Source organism: Condylura cristata, unplaced genomic scaffold (genome assembly GCF_000260355.1).
Source record: "Condylura cristata isolate star-nosed mole 26May11 unplaced genomic scaffold, ConCri1.0 scaffold00008, whole genome shotgun sequence".
Classification (NCBI taxonomy): Eukaryota; Metazoa; Chordata; class Mammalia; order Eulipotyphla; family Talpidae; genus Condylura; species Condylura cristata.
Window position 1 is genome coordinate 2,769,674 of NW_004567109.1, and position 18,675 is coordinate 2,788,348.

Genomic DNA, 18,675 nt, shown 5'->3' on the forward strand with positions numbered 1-18,675 from the left:
GTGGGTCAGCTCCCTGGGGGGGGGGGTTGAGCTCATGCTGCTGTGATGCAGCTCTTTAACCTGTTGCGCCACCAGGGAGGGACCATAATGTTTTTCTTAATGGCAGATTATTTTAGAAGGCCTACCTCTGAAATTGTTCACGTTTATATGCATTATCAAGGTCAAACCCATTATCTTGATCCTCAAGAACAGGTGAGACATTCCTTTACCTGGCATAAAGCCGGACAGGCGGAGAGCGGCTGGCGCCTCCCTTCCAGCCCGGCCCTGCTCCCTCCTCTCCGCAGGAGCAGCTTGCCCACGTTTCCTCTAGAGGCAGCTTCAGCAGCAGCATCTCTCAAGATGGCTTTTTCCCTTTTACTCAGTAGCACAGTGTAATTCATCACTTATTTTTTAGTCTTGACGACACTGTATATTTTAAATACATAGATAGTATAATTCATGTTTACAGGGCGTAAAAGTTGCTTCCTTTGCGATCTTGTCGCGAGAGAGCGGCCATTGCGTTAACAGGGCCTCGCGCATTAGCAGGCGCCCGCTGGCCGCTGGGTGTGTGCTGAGCGCCAAATGGGAAACCAAGAACAAGCCAGGGACTCTGGGGACACACCGTCAGAGCATGCGGTGAAGGGAAGGTTTCTGCAGCCCTGCAGGTGTGAGGAACAGGCCTGGCTCTGCTGGCTGAGGCTGTGTTCTGGTCCTCAGTCTCAGTGAAAGCTCCTTGCGAGACTGTTGGTGTTGGCTGGTCAGAACTCAGTTTCTGAGACATGTAGCTCCCTTGCTGACCTCATTTTGATTATGTGAAAAATAATGTGAACTTAGGGGGGGCAATAGGCGTCTGTGAGTTGACCTGCCCATTCTGGCTCATCTCCAGGATTGAAAATATGCCTGTCTTTGGATGAAATACTGAAGGAGAAATGCCTGTTTATTATTAAAGGTAACTGATACTTTGGTTAGGACAGCAACACTTTGTCGTGGTGCAGGTTTGGAGTAATTCTGCTTCTTGTAAAGGGTGTTTGTTCTTGGACAGCTAATTATCTAATTTTATGAGAAACTTTCCTTTAGAATTTTTGGCAATTTTGGTTTTCTGCTAAAGTTTTCCATTTCTGTTTTATGTGGCAGCTTCTTAGTAATTTGTCTATATAACACAAATAATAGATGTGGGAGATTTTCAATGAGTCACTTGCTGTGTTTAGGAATTACTAGTGGTTTGTTATTTCTTTTTTTAAATAGCCCACTGGCATTAAGGTCTAGAGAGCGTGCATTTTGTACCTAAAATTGTTGAAAACATGGAATGAATTTTCTGTAGCCACCTTTGTCAGCTGCATTGAAAGGCAGCTCTGCATGTGAGCCTGGGCTGTTGCTCACAGGAATCAGAGCTGATTGCAGGTGGAATGCAGTGGAAAGTTCCTGCCGGGAGGTCTCCCCCGGTAATGTAGAAGAGGGTGGAGAGGTGCTTGGTACCTGTTAGGAATCAGGTGAGTTAATTTTGCTTTACCTTTCTTTTGTCGTTTTTCTGCTGAATATATATTTGTTCAAAGATGTACAAAGTTGTCATTTCTGCAAGTGTTTTTGAAATACAGCAGTGCAAAGTGAAACCTGAGGTCCCTGGAGGGCCTGGCTTGGTTAAATCCTAGTGTTTCGTAGCGCACGGTGGCGTATGCTCCCCCTTCCTGATGGGCCTGCGCTGCGGGCTTGCGGGCTGAGCCCCTGCGGTGGGCCTGGCTCAGCTCAGCAAGCCCGCAGCCTGATGTCCGTAGCCGGGGAGAGGCCGGGAGGCAGCTGACCAGCTGTCCGCATGGGTGTCCCTCACCGTCTCTTCAGGACAAGGTGCTGGGCACAGCTATTCTTCATACCAGGAGGGATGTAAGCCACTCCCTGTGTAATTTTTTTTTTTTAAAGATTTATTTATTTGTGAATACAGAACTGGGGTACAGGCCAGAGGCTCAGGGGCGGTGAGAGGCTTCACCAGAGACAGAGTGGGGAACAGAACAGGCAGATCGACGAAGTACACTGCTGAGGGGAGCAGCGGGCGGGTCAGGAGAGGTCTGCCGCGCCATGTGGTCACCTCCGGGGCAGGCGGGAATCGAACTCATGTGGAAGCGGCTTTAGATTCTCAGTGCTGTGCTTTAACCCACTGCACCACCAGAGAGGGCCTCCCTGTGTAATTTAAAGGTGCTTTTCATTCTGAAAACAAAAGCAATCAAACTACTGGGCAGTAACGTAAAGCCCTGAGCGGAGGCAGAACCGCCGCTCGGGGTCTGCCTCTCGCCTGCTCCTTCGGGTACTAAATTTGTTCCTCAACTGGGGTATTGTACGCTGTTTGTGACTTGCCTTGTGAGGTCTAAAATCTCAGTGTCGTTGAGGATTTTCTTAATAGCTTTTAGTAATTATATTCCTTAATAGGGACGTATCAGATTTGATTAATTTGTTGTTTTTTCCTTATGTGACACTCTTGTAAGCATTCTCAAAGAGAAATGTCTGTGCACATTCCCAGACAGTTTCCCAGCAAGAAATCTTTAGAGATATGATTAGTAGATCAGAGATACTCACATTTTCATCTAAACACTTACAGGGAGAAGATCCCTACCAGGTCCCAGCCTCTCCATCCGTCCTGCAGGCCGGGGCGCCGGCCTCCCACGTGGCCGGCATCAGGCACACCCCCAGGTCTTGAGTATTGCTGAGGGTGGCGGGGCCAGGGTTGCTTCTGGGAGTGTGTGCCGCTGTGTCCTTCCTGTCTGGCTAATATTTCACACGGACATGATCTAAGTCAAGTTCCTGATAATATCCTCCTCCTCCTTTGCCCCCTGCATTCTCCCCACCCCAGTTAATGGCAGCTTTTCTTTGACGCCCTGAAACCACCGCGACACCTCTCCCCCCGTCCAGGCCAGCAGGACTCCTGTGGGTCTGCCTCAGCAAGTCCAGGCCCTCTCCACTTTCACCCGCGTGACCACCCCCGCCTGCTCGGTGTCCTGGCCTCGGGCCCTGTCGCCTGGCCATCCAGTCTCAGCAGATGGCTCCTCACACCCAAGCTGTGCTGGGTTTTTGCTGAATTCTGACATGGCTCCCGCTTCACCCAGAATACAGGCGGGACCTGTCACGGCCTGTCCTTCCCTCCACCAGGCCTGTCCCCCATCTCGTTCAGTGCACCCCTCAGCTCTTACGCATCATTCAGGAAGGTGCGCCTAGTACTCTGGAGAGTTCTGGTTATGAATTGGTCATTTTGGACTCACCCTCTGTCACAAGGCCCTTGAGCCGTAGGTTCTCCATTGAGTCAGAGTGGGGAGTCGCCAGGCTGGCCAGCCGAGGCCCGGGTGGTTGTGAGGTCGCGCGGGGCCGCCGTCTGGGGGACGAGGCGCTGTCCTGTGCGTGCTGTCTGGCAGCGAGCAGTGTTCGTTGGGATCCCAGGGAAAGGCGGCAGCACTTGGCCCGCGGCAAGGGGCCTTTCTGTTGTGTGATCAGAGCGCTCAGCGGCTGGCTGAGACTCTTCTGCTTCCTGAGTTCTCACATCTGGAGCCCCAAGTGGCAAAGAGTGGTCTAAGCAACAATCCTTCTCTGCTACTATGCGTCGTACCTTTCTAGTCTTTGACGGTGCCTTAGCGAACACCCACCCTGGGCTTCCTGTGGCCTTCAGAGAGGCATCTGTTTGCCCAGGGAGAGCGGCCTTGCTGGTGCCTAGATGCCTTGGAGCTCACGTGGAAGGGCCATGCCAGGAACACGGCGCCGACCGCAGACCGCGGGGCGTTGCCAGCGAGGGGTGACGCGTGGCGGGGCTGGGGCAGGTGGTCTGGAGGGTGGAGAGATGGGCACCGGACCGCGGTCGCGGGCCTGTGTGGATTTGACTCTGGAAGCGAATGAAGGGTTGTGCTGCTGTTCCGGACGCACCGCTCGAGGCCCCGGCGCTGCACCCGCCGCGGCGGGAGAAAGGCGGCGCCCGAGGCGGGGATAAAACGCGAAGCCCGTTTTGGGAGCATCTTGGGGAACTGGGCTATGCAGTCAGCACGCAGAGCTGGGAGCTTTTGTGGCGTTTTGAGCCTTGTCTGGGGTCAGTAGCCGAGCAAGAGAGCCCGGAGGACAGACGCGGCCACACGTGGGCCGCCTGCGGAGTGGGGCGCTGGGCGGGGCTCTGCTCTGGGCGGGGCTGCATGGCAGAATGCCGTGGAGCACGCACAGTGGGTAGAAGCAGAGCAAAAGCGTCCTTACTCTTTAGAGTGCCTTTTAGGGGGGAAAGTCAAGCCCAGCACCACGGCCCGCACTCATCGGCGACAGCAGTAGGCACTTGGGGGCACTCAGGGACCAGCGGGATTGACCCCCCTGTCCCCCAAGACTGCAGCTGGTGCTCTGCCCCCCCTTCAGACGGTGGGTACTGGCTTGCTGGGGTCACCCGCTTAGGGCCTGGGAGACCCAGAGAACGAGCCCTGGCTGTATGGCTCTAGGGCAGGGCCCTCACTCGACCGTCAGGTTAAAATTTGTTTTACCTTTCTGCCATGGATGCTGCCGTGTGAACCGGAAACGCCTCCCGCGGCCGTCACGTCCAGGTGAGATCCCATGGGCCGGGGCAGCTGCGAAGCTCTAAGTCAGGTTCAGCTTTGACGCCACCGTGAGCATCTGGGAAGCCACTCAGCCCTGGGGAGCGCCCCCAGACCGCGCAGTGGGGAGGCCCCACACAGCTCCCCAGAGGCTCCGGGCCATCTTAAGCCACCGTGGAGGCGGCTGCCAGGACACCAGGCCGTGGGAGGTGGTGCGGGCCTTGGCCGTGTCCAGAGGAGGTTCCCGAGGCCTGCCGGCCCTTCCCTGGGAGCAAGAGTTCTGCGGTGGTGTGAAAGACGCTGGGAAACGTCCTGAGAGGTGACTTCAGGCAACAGGGGAGAGTGAAGGGGCTGAATCGAGCCACCGAGGTGTGGCAAGGCGGACTTTGCTTCTGGAACCTTGGGTGACCTATGTGTGGCCCGTGTCTGGAGACGCCACGCTGAGGAGTGCTGGGGTCAGGCGCCCCCATCTGGGCAAGCCCTGGTTGGGCCTTGTCTGGCCGGAGAGGGCGCCTGGGTCTGGAGAGTTTTGGTGGTCGAGGGGTGGTTCCGGTGAGAGTGACAACTTTGGCCGTGGCAGAAACCTCAGTGGTCGAGGTGGCTTTGGGGGTCACCGGCGGTGGCCGGCATGGGGTGGAAGCAGTTCTGGCAGGTGCAGGAATCAATTTAAAATTTTGGACCCATGGAAGGAGGGAACTTTGGAGGCAGAAGCTCTGGCCACAGTGGCGGAGCCAACCACGGAACCGCGGAGCCTGTGGCGGCTCCAGCGTTGGTGGCAGCCGTGGCAGTGGCAGGAGCCTCAGTTACCTGCTGGGACACACAGCTCCCAGGCAGGAGAGTGGGAGCCACAGGCCACCCCATGGTGCGGGGTGGGGGCTGCACCCACGGCCCTGGGCTGTTTGTGGCTGATTGTTCCGTGGACAGTGCAGAGCACCCCAGCACAGGGCCTGAGTGTAGACTTCTGGGGAGGGCCACTAATAGTCTGATCATGATGTCGAGTAAATGCACCTTTTTAAAATAGAATACTCTAACATCTGGATACAGAGAAACTGAATAAAAAGGGCGTGGTTGTTATTATTATTAATTCAGACATCTTCGTGTCATCACTTAGAATGATGAGAGTTAGGCCTTCCTGTTACTCAGATTTGTTCAGGAAGAGCAAACCGTCGCTAGTTGGGGATCTGCTCGGTGACCGGTATTGCTAGCATGTTTGTGTTTGGTTGTAATACTGCGGCACTGCAGCGTTAGTAGTTTTTGTTTTCCTACTGTGTATTTTTAATCCTCTGGGATTGAATATCTAGTGAATACAGAATATACTTAGCCTGTTTACAAGATTGGTACTCATGTGTTGCTTTAAGTGATTCAGTGATTTTAGGATTGTAGGTGTTTTGCTCCAAACTTACCATTTGTGTGTGTGTTTAAAAATAATACATTTCCCTTTAAAGCCTGTGTTTATGGGTTTCAGTTTTATGATTCGATGTAATGTAAGTGGTGTGCAGAGTATTTTACAGTCAGTTTTCCTAATGTTGGATGTAGGAAACTTTTGGAAGAGGAAATTTGCGCCCAAGATTCGTCACTGGGAATTTTAACAAGCCTAAAACATACTAAACTAGAAAAGTTAATATAAAGTTACAGTGTTGCCACATGATATGTTAATTGTAGTTGTGGGCAAATTCTCTAGTTTGCCAACAACAGTGTAATTGCTACATAGAGGCTTCCAGATATTAGATAAACAGAATTTATTCTAGAGAATAAAAAAGGGCTTTTAAGTGCAAACCTTGTTTTGACTGCCGTATTTTCCAGGGCTTAGTAATGAAAACATTTCTGCATCTTTCTGTGAAGTGGCATTTGGAAAGAAGTCAAGGGAAAGGGGGCGTCTGGGGGCACCTTGTAGGCTAATTATGACTTCTGAGGACGCCAAGAAAGAAGTCTCGTAGTTTCATCAATAAACTAAGTGAAACCTATAGGCTATGACATGGTTGTCACTTTAAGGGCATTTCCCCTTCTTTTGGGTAAGGCCCAGGCGACCTTTCCCGGGGGGCTGCTGCTGCCCAGTTCCCCTGGGTGGGAGGAGTGTCACTGCGGGAGCAGAGTGAATCATCTGAACACAGAGGAGCGGGGAGCCCTGAGCGCGGGCTCAGCTTCCCTTTGGGTTTGGAAAGAGGACAGTCAGGTCTTCCGGCCTGAGTCTGTGCTTCTGATCTCTGAGGGCGACTTGAACAGTCTCAGAATCAGTCAGATCTGGTGGCGGTGGGTGGCCAAGGGCCACAGGTGAGGGTGCGCAGGTGGAGGAAGCTTAGGATGAATGAGTTAGGCCTTCACACTGCCGACCTTCTTGGGAGCCAAAGGGCTTCCAGGCACGTTCTGTGCAACTTTCCCTGGCTAGGTGGCTTTGATGATGACTGAAGCGCTCAAGGTGACAGAGCCTGACCTGTCCAGCATCACCCGCACGTTCTTCCACTTCCACTTAAGCTACTGCGGGAGTGGTGCCCGGGGCGGTGCCTGAGGCGGTGCCTTTAGTGTCTCCTCTTGGAGCTGGACCCAGCCAGGAGTCAGGCCTGCTGCCGCCTCCCGTTCTGCCGACGCTGGGCGGCCGTCCAGGGGTCAGAGGCCCCTCACCCCTGCCCTTTCTCTTTCCCAGCGCATGGATTTCCATCTCCCCTGGGTCATTCTAGCAAGTCCAGCTTCTCTGACACCAGCCTCAGAGGGTTTCTAGACCCTGGTGCAATGTGGGTGTATGTGTGGGTGTGGATTTCTCAGGGCCCAGGAAGGGGTTGGAGAATTCAACTCAGTTCTGCCACCTTCTCCCCATAGAGGACTTTAGATCTCACAGGTGTTAGTCTCTGTAATTGCATTTTGGGTGCTAATGACAAGCCCAGGTTGTTGTCTGTGCCTCTGACCCACCGGCCAGAGCTCTGCCAGCTGGCTTCCTCCTCCTCCTCAGAGCCAGTCCAAGGCCCAGGCTGCGCTTTCCACTGCGACCAAGTCAATGCCAGTGTGTCCAGTCAAGCACAGGGCTTCATGGGGCTCCCAGGTCCCCTCTGTGGTGCAGTTAATTTGCTTGAGCAATTGACAGAACTCAGGAAATCCACTTACTCACTAGGTCGCCAATTCATCACAACGCTGTAAGCTCAGGAAAAGCCGGGTGGAAGCGTGCACAGAGCAAGGTACGGGGTGGTGCGGACCGCCCATGCCTCCCCGGGGGCACGGACCCCGGCCTGCTGTGCGCTCCCCACCCCAGGGTTGTCTGCAGCCCCTTCTTTGGGGCTTTTATGGGGGCTCTTACATGGGAATGTCTCGTTCACCAGCTGGCCCTCGGCATCGCCCTCCAGCCCTCTCCCTGGCTTGGGCCTGGCGGCGGGGGTGGGCCTGGACATTCTAGTCCTCTCATCACACGCCTGGCCCTCCAGCCCCCCACCTGTGGGCACTCGCAGGTAGTCACCTCATTCACACAGACTCTTTCTCACTCCCTGCGCTTTGGAAATGCCAAACTTTCTGTGAGCGCTGAACCAGGAACTGTGTGTGTAAAGGCCAAGTTGATATGAGAAGTCATCTAAATGACCGAATACATATTTTTCTGCAAATCATAGTTTGCACCAGCTCTCGCTCTCTCACCTGTTACCTGAAATGAGAGTGTCCGTAGCACTTTAGGAGCTTGCTGGAGGCTCAAAGGGAGAATTTGACCCCGGAAGAAGTCTGACAGCCACGTAAGCTTGAATGCATAGGAACAGTGAGTCACTGACATTAAAAATACAGTTCTTGATTGGGGGTGACTAGTAGTTCTACGTTCCTTTGACCTAAACTTGGACGCTATGGGCACGGAGGAAGGCGATGCTGGGGTTTGTCTGCTTGCTTTTTCTTTTCTTTTTTTCCTTAAGATTTATTTATGTGTGCACACAGAACTGGGGTATAGGCCAGAGGTGCGGGGGTGAGAGGATTCTCCAGAGGCAGAATGGGGAACAGAACAGGCACATTGACAAAGTACACAGCTGAGGGGAGCAGTGGGAAGACAGGAGGGGTCTGCTGCGCCCTGGGGGTCCTGGCCAGGGATTGAACTCGTGCTGCAGCTGCAGCGGCTGCCATAGCTTCGTAGAGCTGTGCTTTTACCCACTGCATGCCGGGGAGGCCCTCAGTCGCTTTCGTACTGAAGCGGAGGTGCAAAGGCTGGGGACCCCGAGTTGATCTCTCCAGCTAGTCCTGACTCGATGAGGCTGGCTTTGCCCATTGGCAGCAGAGTGTGCACAGGTGTTTCACAGACTCGGGTCCACGTGGATGGCCTTGTGCTCTTGTCTGCTGGGCAGGGACACTCAGTTTGCAGGCTGCAACTCAGAGCTGACTGGAAAGTCTCCTCTTTCGAGTATGTCTCCTTTGTATGTTAGTTGCGTGCTCTGGAAGGGCCCGGCTTCTCTAGCATGACTCTACCACCGTTTGAATGCACCAGTGTGAGTTTTGTGTGGCTATGCACCTGTCTCTCTCATGGGCTGCAAGTTTAGAAGGGAGGAGATACCTTTGTACTTGCTTTTGTGCCCTCGGCACAGCGCCTGGCACATCGTCTGCACTGTCAGTGCCCCGTGAGCGCGCCTGCTGACTCGCAGTGCCGTTTAGCTTTTTCCTTCCTTAAAATGAGAGTTGGGCTCGTTTGCAGTAATCCTCCTGAGAAGGGCTGACGTTAGCACGGAAACCAGCATTATTTCCAACTTGAGTGTTGGTACCGAGGCCGGGGCATGGGAAAGACAAGACAGGAAGATCAGGAAAGCGAACTTGTCGGGACGAAAGGCCGTGACACACATGCCTTGTGGATGGCCTTTGAGTGATGTGGTCATGGTTTTCTGCAAAGATTCAGCCAGTGCTTTTGAGGCCCCCACTCTGCTGGGCACTCACCGGGTGCTGGGCCCTACACCCCCCAGTGGAATATAGGTTTCAGGGGAAGATGAGTGCTGAGCATATCAGTGTTTATTGAAATCTTTTGGTGTTTATCATGTGACCTGTGCCCCTGGGGTGTGTATCTAGTGTGTGCGGTCAGAATCCCATGCAAGGTAAGCAGCTGTTGTTTGTGGAACACTGGAAAAAGAATTTGCAGCAGTAAATTTCAGTAGTAAGAGCTTTGCTGCCAACCTTGAGACGCCATATTTCCTACAGAATACAACTGTAGGAGACAGTGTGTGGGTCCCGAGGAGAGGTGCCCCAGCCCGCGCCCGCCTGCCCCTGGCCGTGCACTGCGTCCCTGCCTCTGCTCCTCAAACCTGGTTCTGTCCTTCTGTCCCCTGCACACCCAAACTTCTGTTTCCTAAAAGTTACGTTTCTACTCTCTAGGTTGGAAGTTACATTCTGTTTCCCCCAGAGATTAGTACTTCTTTCCAGAAGCTGAGCTGACTGCCTGTGCAGACAAGACTCGGAAGCCAGTGGTGAGCGGTCTGCGTTCTGTTCACTGACAAGCGCCTCACCTGCAGTGCCAGGGGGTTGACGTAGACAGGGGACGTGGTGCCCACCACAGGGAGTAACACTCTGTGAGGAGAGGGATACCCTGCGTCTCTGGTCCTCTGCGTGACTCGCATGTTTCAGACACTGTCCTGGGCGCTGGGCACAGAGCAGTGAATGAAACACATTCTGGTCTCTGAAACCAACATTCCAGTGAGTCAGAATAAACCAGCCGGTCGTGAGTGCCAGGAAGAAAACTAAAGCCGGCCAGCTGGTTGGAGAGGAAGTGGGTACTGACTTAGCTAGGCTGGTCCGAGAAGGGCCATCTGACGAGGTGACGTTTGAGCAGACCCGTATGAGGTTAGGGAGCTGGCGCTTCATGTCCAGGCCGCAGGAGCCTTCCTGCCATAGCAGCCGTGCAAAGGCCCTGGGGTGGGAGGTCCCGGAGTGGAGAACTGGCTCTGGAGAGGAGATCCGAGGGAGGGTGGGAGATGGGCGATGAAAGCCTGGGGGGTTTGCTCTGTGTCTGATGGGAAGCCCTTTGAGGTCTTCCCAGGAGGCAGGATTGACCTGCGTTGGTTTCAAGAAAGACTGCAGCCTGCACTGTCCAGAGCCCTGCGGAACTCCGAGCCCAGTGGAGAGATGTGGTCACCCAGGGTGGAGAGTGTGGTGGACCAGCAGGTAAAGGTGGTGCTGGGAGAAGCCAGGAGCTTCTGGACGCTTGGAAAGTGGAGCCGACAGGGTGGACAGAGGTGCAGAACAAGAGGAGAGAGTCAAAGGTGACCCCAGGTCATCTGTGAAGAGCTGCTCGTGGAAGTGGGTCTAGGTCTAGACTGTGCCAGAGGCCTCTGTGCAAAAGGAGCTTAAAAGCGGCGTGAAAAGGTGCCTTGAGAAGAACTGACACACTGTGACATACACAGAATGTCTCATTCCAGTCCTCAGAAATGTGTCTTCTGGACTCCACCTCCTGCGGAAATGGGAGTCTTGTCCTACCCAAAGCCTGGGGGCCGGTGAGGCAGCCCCAGGGGTGGGGGTGGGGGGAGGCAGCCCGGGGCCGGCCACTTGAGCAGCAGCGTGGACTTTGGTGAAGACGTGGCTTTTGGCCGTGCGTGCTCATCCACTGTAGCTCCAGCCCCACCTCGGGCCTCCTCATGCGAGCTGGAAGCCCTGCCCACCGTCCTCGCTGGCTGACTTGGGTAAGAGTCCCCGTGTGGAGTATCCCAGCTCTTGCTGCTGGTGCAGTTCTCAGTCTTGCTAGGAAGTTGATAAAAGGCATCTGTGTGCCATCTACCCAGAGCACCCTCTGTTTTACTTTTCTTCCAACGCTCCTGAAAATGGGACAGAATTGCATGAAACTGAAATCTACCTGGCAGTGGTCTGGGCCCCTGGGTGGCTCCCAGCTTTGGAGGGGACCCACCAGGCCCAGGCCGGGCTGAGGGTCCCTTCCGTGGCAGAGCTGTGGATACGGGTACCACGTCCCCGGGACTCCAGTGGACTTTGGCCGAGAAATCACGGTCTCATTTTCCACGCTGGCTCGTTTTCTCAGTCAGGAGCTTCTCTTTCTTTGTGTCAGGATGCCGTGGGCCCCGCCGGGCGACTGCTACCTGGGGTGAGCTTCCTGGCGGGGTGTCTGGGCCCTTTGGGGCGTCCGCTTAAGGCACTTCCTGGGTCAGCCACGCGCGATGCTGGCTGTTGGGGTCAGTGACGTGGCCTCAGCTGGTGGTTTCCCTGCCGTGAAGTGGGGACGCTGAGCCACCTGCTTGAGCGGCTGGGGCCACCGGGGTTGCACGCAGACCCCCGGCTCGCTGCTCCGTGTTGCCGACGGCCCTCAGTGAGGGGAGGTGTGCTTGCAGGACCTGGCCCCGTCACCGAGTCTGGCCGCTTGAGCTGCTTCGTGCTGGCCAGCATCTGAGGCTGGGCCTGAGAGCTGGCCGCGCCCGCAGAGCCGCGCCCGAGCAGCGGCTGCCTGGACAGACGTATTTTTTACCCCCGACTCTCGCTGGCCTGCGATGTGCCCTGCCTTAGAGTCCACGTCTGGCCTCTGCAGAGATTCCATGGCCACCCGTTAGGAAGGTTCTGTTCCACGTGAACCAGCAGGAGCTGGGCTTTGCGAGCACGGAGTCGCGGGCCGTCAGCCCTGCCGCCGGCGAGGCCGGCGCCCGAGGAGGCTCCACGAGGCCAGCGAGGCGCTGCTGCCAGTCGACCAGTTTGCTGTGACAGCTTCGCCCAGCTGGCTCGGTGGTCTCACGCCCACGTCGCCCGGGGCTGCGGCCAGCTCTGGGGTCCAGAAACGAAGCTCTTCCTTGCTTATTACCCCGGGCTTTCTGAAATACATAAAGTCTTTGGAATCTTTGCTTCAAATAGTTGCTAGATGAAGTTAAACAATTCCATTTTTATTTCTGAAGTGCTGAAACATCAGGGTTTGGGAGGCGCCTCGCAATGGTGACATTTCTGTTACAGTAACTCACTGACACTTAGCACTTCTGAGTTTGGGCCGCAGACACCCCGGGTTCAGTCACACAGCTCGTACTCGGCCCTTCCGCGTCCATTCTGAATCCTGGTGACACCCAGGGACAGGTGTCACTTCGATTCTCTTTACTTCTGGGTAAAGACGTCTGCTCAAAAGGTGGGTGCTGTTTGGATCGCCCTAGAGAGGCTGATTCACTGGCCTGAACGGACTGACCTGGATGTTTTGAAGTTGACCGTGGCTGCACGCGGTGACTTACACCAGGAAACCTTCTCACCCCCAGGTATTATTAACCCAAAGAACCCAAAGGAAGCGCCAAAGTCCTTCAGCTTCGACTACTCCTACTGGTCGCACACCTCGGTGAGTGCCCCGCGCGGGGAGGGCCCGTGGCCTGTGGGTGCTCCTGCTGGCGCTCCAGGGAAGGCAGCTGCCCACCCCCCTGAGAGGAAACAAGCCTAGGCACCCCGCTCCCCCTGGGGCCGTTGCTCCTGTTGTGGGGGGTGCTTTAGCTCCCCTGAGCGCTGGCCCAGGGAAGGGCCCTGGAGGGGATGGGAAACGGGCCACGGAAAGCTGATCATTGAGAAGGAGCCTCACACTGGAGCTTGTTATGCCAAGTGATTTTAGAGAGGGCCTTGACCTTGGTCTTTCCATCTCATTTTCTACTAAAATTTTCTCCCTTGGGGCTCACTGTGGACAGAAGGGTGAGCCTTAGGGTTATGGAAAATGAAATGTCAGCATGTGAGGAAACCTCACGGAGGTGTTGTTATGGCTGCCCGTACTGACACGTAGGGCCGTGCACGTGCACGTGAGCAGGTAGGCGTGTCTCTGTGAGCCGTGTGTGAGCGTGCACGCATGTGTGCGTGGGTGCAGGTGTGCGTGTCTGTGTGTCATGTGCTGTGTGCAGGTGCGGGTGTACACGTGCAAGGTTAATGAGAAAAATAAATGGTGGAGAGACTTCGAAGGGGAGGGCATGTTTCAGGCGACTTCTGGCTGAGCGCTCACTGGTGGTAGGAGCAGTGAAATAGAGCCAAGCGTAGGAGTCGGGCGCCGCTCGCTGATGCTCCCTCTTTGCAGCCGGAAGACCCCTGTTTCGCATCTCAGAACCGGGTGTACAACGACATCGGGAAGGAAATGCTCCTGCACGCCTTCGAGGGCTATAACGTCTGCATCTTCGCCTACGGGCAGACGGGCGCCGGGAAGTCTTACACCATGATGGGCAAACAGGAAGAGAGCCAGGCCGGCATCATCCCACAGGTAAGGCAAAGCACCAAAACTTGCTTGCAAATTCCACTCAAATTTGCCTCCAGTTGTGCTGTAACAATCACTGTGTCGCCGCCCCGTCTGGTGGAGGAGCTGAAAGTCCCCAGCAACAGGTGGGGTGTGCTCAGCTCCTGCGAGGGGGGGAGCTCGGTGCTGACTCAAGTCCCTTCCCCTGAGCGGCGTTTCCAGCTGATGAACAGACCAGCTGGCAGGAGCCTGGTGAAGGGGAGTCGATCCCGTTGCATGTGTGGGTCATCCCAGGAAAGTTCTGGTTTTGGGTTTTTGTTTTTGTTTTTTTTTTTTTTGATTGCCTCCTTCAGAGGTACTTTTTGTTCACTTCATCGTTCAGCACTATACTTTTAACTCATGCTGTGATGTCTTTTCTTGAGAGCACTTAGTCATTCGATCTTGCTTGGGCGTGGCAAAGGGCTTTGGCAAAGAACTTTGTCAATAACAGGAACATGGTTGGCTTTTATTAGTGATATTTGCCATTATTTTTAAAGTATTGTTTTACTATAGGCGTCTGTGTCCATCTGTTTCCTGAGAATAAAATACATAAGGGAGCATTAGCTACTTTTTCTAATGGATTGTTGGGCTATAACATTGAATTCAGCAATATAATTAAAATCCTTAATTATTAATAAGGGTTGGGGAAATTTCAGAAAAAAAAAATTGAACATACTAGACTTTTCCTGTAAAAAAATGTACTTGCTGTAAGATATAATTAGGAACTGTCCTCTGTGTACAGCAGTGGCTGATACTAATTGGAGAAACAGCTGTGCCAAACTCAGGTCTACGTGGCTGTAAATCCTCACTCTGCATCCTCTGTGAGCCCAAGGAGTAGGGGCTGAGGAGACTGCCAAGGAGGGCGTGTCCCTGCCCAAGGGCGGGCAGAGCCAGGGTTCAGACAGCGAGGCCGAGGCCGGCTGAGCTGCTGCTCCTCCTCGGAGCTGCCTTTGGCTCCAGGCGTCGGCGAGTCACAGGCCTCGGTCGCCGCGCTGAGGGGTCCTCCCCCATCCCCCCACCCCTGCCCCGGGCTTTGGTTCGTTGTTCCTACAGTTCTTTCATGATTACAGTGTATTTTTTTCCTAGTAAAAGTTTGGATTTTTAAAAGATGATGATTTACAATCTCTCACTTATAATCTATTTCAACTTTTTTTAGTGTTCAAGGGAATCATGAACATATAATCCATTTCCCACCAGTGGATTATTCGCCTTAATGCTAAAGTCTAGCGAAAGAAAATTCAATGGCTTCTCATTGTTCTTATTGAAACGTCACATTTAACATAAATTCAAGGTGCAGGGAGAGTGAAATTTATAATTTCCCTGGTCGAGAAGAACTGAGGTTCCCAGTGGAAACGGCGCCGTGCCGGAGCGGCGTCTTGCCGGTGCTTCTGCGGGCTGAGCGCCAGGCCCGGCACGCACCCACACGCAGCAGCTCCAGAGGCGCGGCTGCAGCTCCGACGGTGCCGTGGGTCTGTGAGCAGCAGTAGATACCAGAACAGTCTCGCAGTTTCTCCGCCCGCGGCCTCCGGCGGTGGGGCTGCGCACGCCGGCTGCCGGCAGGCGGCTTTCTTTCCAAGGCACCTGGAGGTGTGATTGTGGAGGGAGGAAGGTCAGAGGAGGCGACAGGACTTAGAAACTTGGTTATTATTTCACCCAAGCATGACCCTTCGCGTTGAGGCCACCCGTGTTTGGGGGGTCTTGAACTTCCCCGACGTGCGCCTCACGCGCTCTCGTTGTGCCTCTGCAGCTATGTGAAGAACTGTTTGAGAAAATCAACGACAACTGCAACGAAGAGATGTCGTACTCCGTGGAGGTGAGTGCTCACCGGCCGGCCCACCTGGGACGGCCTCTGTCGGGGACTGTTCGCTTCTGGTGAGGGGACTCTGGGGAAGGGAGTCCGTGCTGCCACCGACGAGGCAGGCACGGCCGTGGGGCCGCTGCCCCACGAGACGAAGCAGGTGCGTGGAGCGTTTCCAGGTCGCGTTAGTGTAGACGGGTCTGCCTGTGCCCTCTGGTCAACTTTAACACTTGGCGCCAGGTGAGCTACATGGAAATTTACTGTGAAAGAGTCCGAGATTTGCTGAACCCAAAAAACAAGGGCAATCTGCGTGTGCGCGAGCACCCGCTGCTCGGCCCGTACGTGGAGGACCTCTCCAAGCTGGCGGTCACTTCCTACACGGACATCGCCGACCTCATGGACGCCGGCAACAAGGCCAGGTACGGCGGGCAGAGGCGCCCCAGGAGGCTCGGGCCCCGCTCCAGGCCCCACTGTGGGCCGAGGGTCTGAGAGGGCACTGCAGCTCCCCACTGGCCGGGGTGGGGAGGGTCCACACCCCAGGTGTCTCGCTTTGCGTCAGAATCACACGCTGCTGAGACGCCTGGAACTTGCGCTAAGTTCTGCCGCTGGGAGTTGATCGCGGCTGGGCAAAACGGCGATCATTGTGCGCCTCTGGTTCTGATGGCGCCGCAGTAAATGAGCATCCAGTGAAGTCTAAAAGTCAGATGCCTCCGTGACTGCTGAGGGGACAGTGGGGTCTGAAGGATGGTTCTGATGGGGCCTCTGGGCCGCAGGGCGGCTTGATGTGCGCAGACGGGGGGTCACGAGCGTGGTGTGCGAGTCATAGCCTTGCAGCCTGGGAGCCGGTGAAGCTCTGCTCCTGGTGGTTACGCTGACAGGGTGGGGCCTGCTGTCCTTTTAATTTCCTTCCTAATAAGACCACTGTCCTGTGGTTGCCGTGTCTCTTCAGGACGGTGGCAGCCACCAACATGAACGAGACCAGCAGCCGCTCCCACGCTGTGTTCACCATTGTCTTCACCCAGAAGAAGCAGGACACGGAGACCAACCTCTCCACCGAGAAGGTGGGCAGGCTCCCATCTCCAGGCTGAGTCTCGGCGGGGGGGTCAGAGACTCCTGCGGGCTGAGTCTCGGGGGTGGGGGGTGTCAGAGACCCCTGCGGGCTCCCATCTCCGGGCTGAGTCGTGTCTGGGAGAGGGGGTCAGAGATCCCTTTTGCTCTCTGCATTATGTGGAAGGGAGGGAAGTGGCCGTTCACTTCATAGACTGTTGCATGTCTTCTGCTGATCCTGCTTACTCCCCTCTAAGTCACTTCTGAGCGTGGGCTCTGAAGTAAAACCGTGGAATAGAAAATAAGGTTAAGGGAAAAAACATCTCAGAATGTACCACTGTGCGGGAGAGCGCTTTTTCACCCTGAAACCGCTTCCTGCGAGCCATACGGGTCGCCTGAGCTTCCGTGCTGGTCTTTAGATTGACTGGAGCACGTTGTCGTCTTCTGTCGCCTGAGAGTCCTAGTGACTCACTTGAGTCTTCTCCAGGCCTTTTCATTTCCTGCCTTTACATGTTTTTGTTTTCCTGCTTCTGCTTTGCTTATTTTTGAACTGCGCCAATATTGTTCTCCTTTACCAGGTCAGTAAAATCAGCTTGGTGGATCTCGCGGGAAGCGAACGAGCTGACTCAACAGGAGCCAAAGGGACTCGACTGAAGGTATTTGTCCTGCCCAGCCGGCGGGCGGCCAGTGGCCCAGGGCGGCAGCTCGGCCACAGAGCGGATCTGCCACCGCCTGTTTCTCTAAGTGTCTCCAGGACACAGCTCGTCCAGGGCCGCTGTCCTGTCCCGAGGAGCAGGGCTGGGCGATTGTGACAGAGGCCACGTAGCCCACACAGCCCTTGCAGAAAACCTCTGTTGATGCTGCCCTGTGCCGTCAGTGAAAAGACAGGTCACGCAGGGTGGCAGCTCAGGGACCCCGTCAGGGTGGAAGTGACTCGGATTCTGAGGAGCAGGCAGCCTCGGCTGCCAGAGCCCGCAGGTGGGAAGGGCCGTGCTCCAGGCCCGAGGGCGCGCACCTTGTCCAGAGACGGCGCTTAACAAGGCCAGCGTGGCACCTTGCAGTGAGCTGTGTGAAGGAGGCTCCAGGTGTAGGTTTCTGCAGCGCAGGTGCCTTGCAGGGACCTCAGGACTGTGAAGTTAGCATGTTGCCAGCGGAGATCGAGGATTAAAGACACATTTAGGACGTGTGGTCATCAGTGCCAGATAAAAGGCAGCCACGGCTGACCGAGCCTCGTGTCTCACATGTGATGGGTGAGCAGTAGAAAATCTTCATCCTAATTCTCTCACGTTTGGTCTTGATTTCAGGAAGGAGCGAACATTAATAAGTCTCTCACCACTTTGGGCAAAGTGATTTCCGCCTTGGCAGAGGTGGTAAGTGCCCCACACCCACGGCGGGCGTGCGGTCCGATTTTATGGTCCTGTGGGAAGAGGGACCTTTCACGCAGCCCCGCCTTTCTCCTTCTGGAACTTCTCAGATTAGATATTCCTTTGACTTTGTACTGAGAGAAGAGATTAAGGAGAAGGGAAGTAAAGGTAGAAGGTTCGAGCAACAGCTGCTCTTTAGAAAAGCCTAAGGTTTGACTGAGGCTTGAATAATTTCTTCTACTGGTCTCAAGATAAAAGTTCATTTTATTTAGTTTTAATCGTGCTTATTAACTTACCGTTCATTTGCATAATGAGAATTTTGGGGATCCCGTCTTCATGCCTCCATGTGTGCACAGGCCGCCCCCCACCAGAGCTCGAGCGACTCCATGAAACTAGTTTAATGTTAGAAGCGTTTGACTAGTTTGTTTTCCCTCTTTATATCCACAAGTGCGTGAAGGCGCCTGGCACGCGTCTCTGCTCTGTGCCTGCCTACACTGCCGGCGCCCCTCGGCCTGTCAGTCCCCACGGCACGGTGGCGAGCAGAGTCCCCCTGCGGGTGTGCGGTCGTGTCTTCCCCAGCCTCCGTCTCCCCCGGCTCGCCGCCCCTTGGCTCGTCCTGTGTCCGGTCGAGCCTCCTTAGCATTCTTTGCATGCTCTCCCGTGTAATCTGTTCAAAGTGGGGTGCAGTATTTGCGCAGTCAGACTTTGGCGAAGGCTGTTGGTGTGGGTGGGCGGCGCTGTAGTTTTCAGAGTTTTACTCGTTCTGTTCCTTAATAGTGGAACACTGAAATGGAA

The 18,675-nt window shown here is 54.9% G+C and overlaps 1 protein-coding gene across 7 annotated transcripts in view; it reads left to right on the forward strand.

Annotated features, from left to right (window-relative positions):
* Window positions 1-18,675, forward strand: part of KIF1B (kinesin family member 1B) — an 84,238-nt gene that overhangs the window by 1,877 nt on the left and 63,686 nt on the right. For all 7 annotated transcript variants that reach the window (XM_012722146.1, XM_012722150.1, XM_012722148.1 and 4 more), the window contains exons 2-8: window positions 12,689-12,765; window positions 13,480-13,659; window positions 15,419-15,484; window positions 15,710-15,888; window positions 16,419-16,530; window positions 17,095-17,172; window positions 17,821-17,886. In XM_012722146.1, the coding sequence (XP_012577600.1) occupies window positions 12,689-12,765; window positions 13,480-13,659; window positions 15,419-15,484; window positions 15,710-15,888; window positions 16,419-16,530; window positions 17,095-17,172; window positions 17,821-17,886 (758 nt within the window). The remainder of the gene's footprint in view (window positions 1-12,688; window positions 12,766-13,479; window positions 13,660-15,418; window positions 15,485-15,709; window positions 15,889-16,418; window positions 16,531-17,094; window positions 17,173-17,820; window positions 17,887-18,675) is intronic.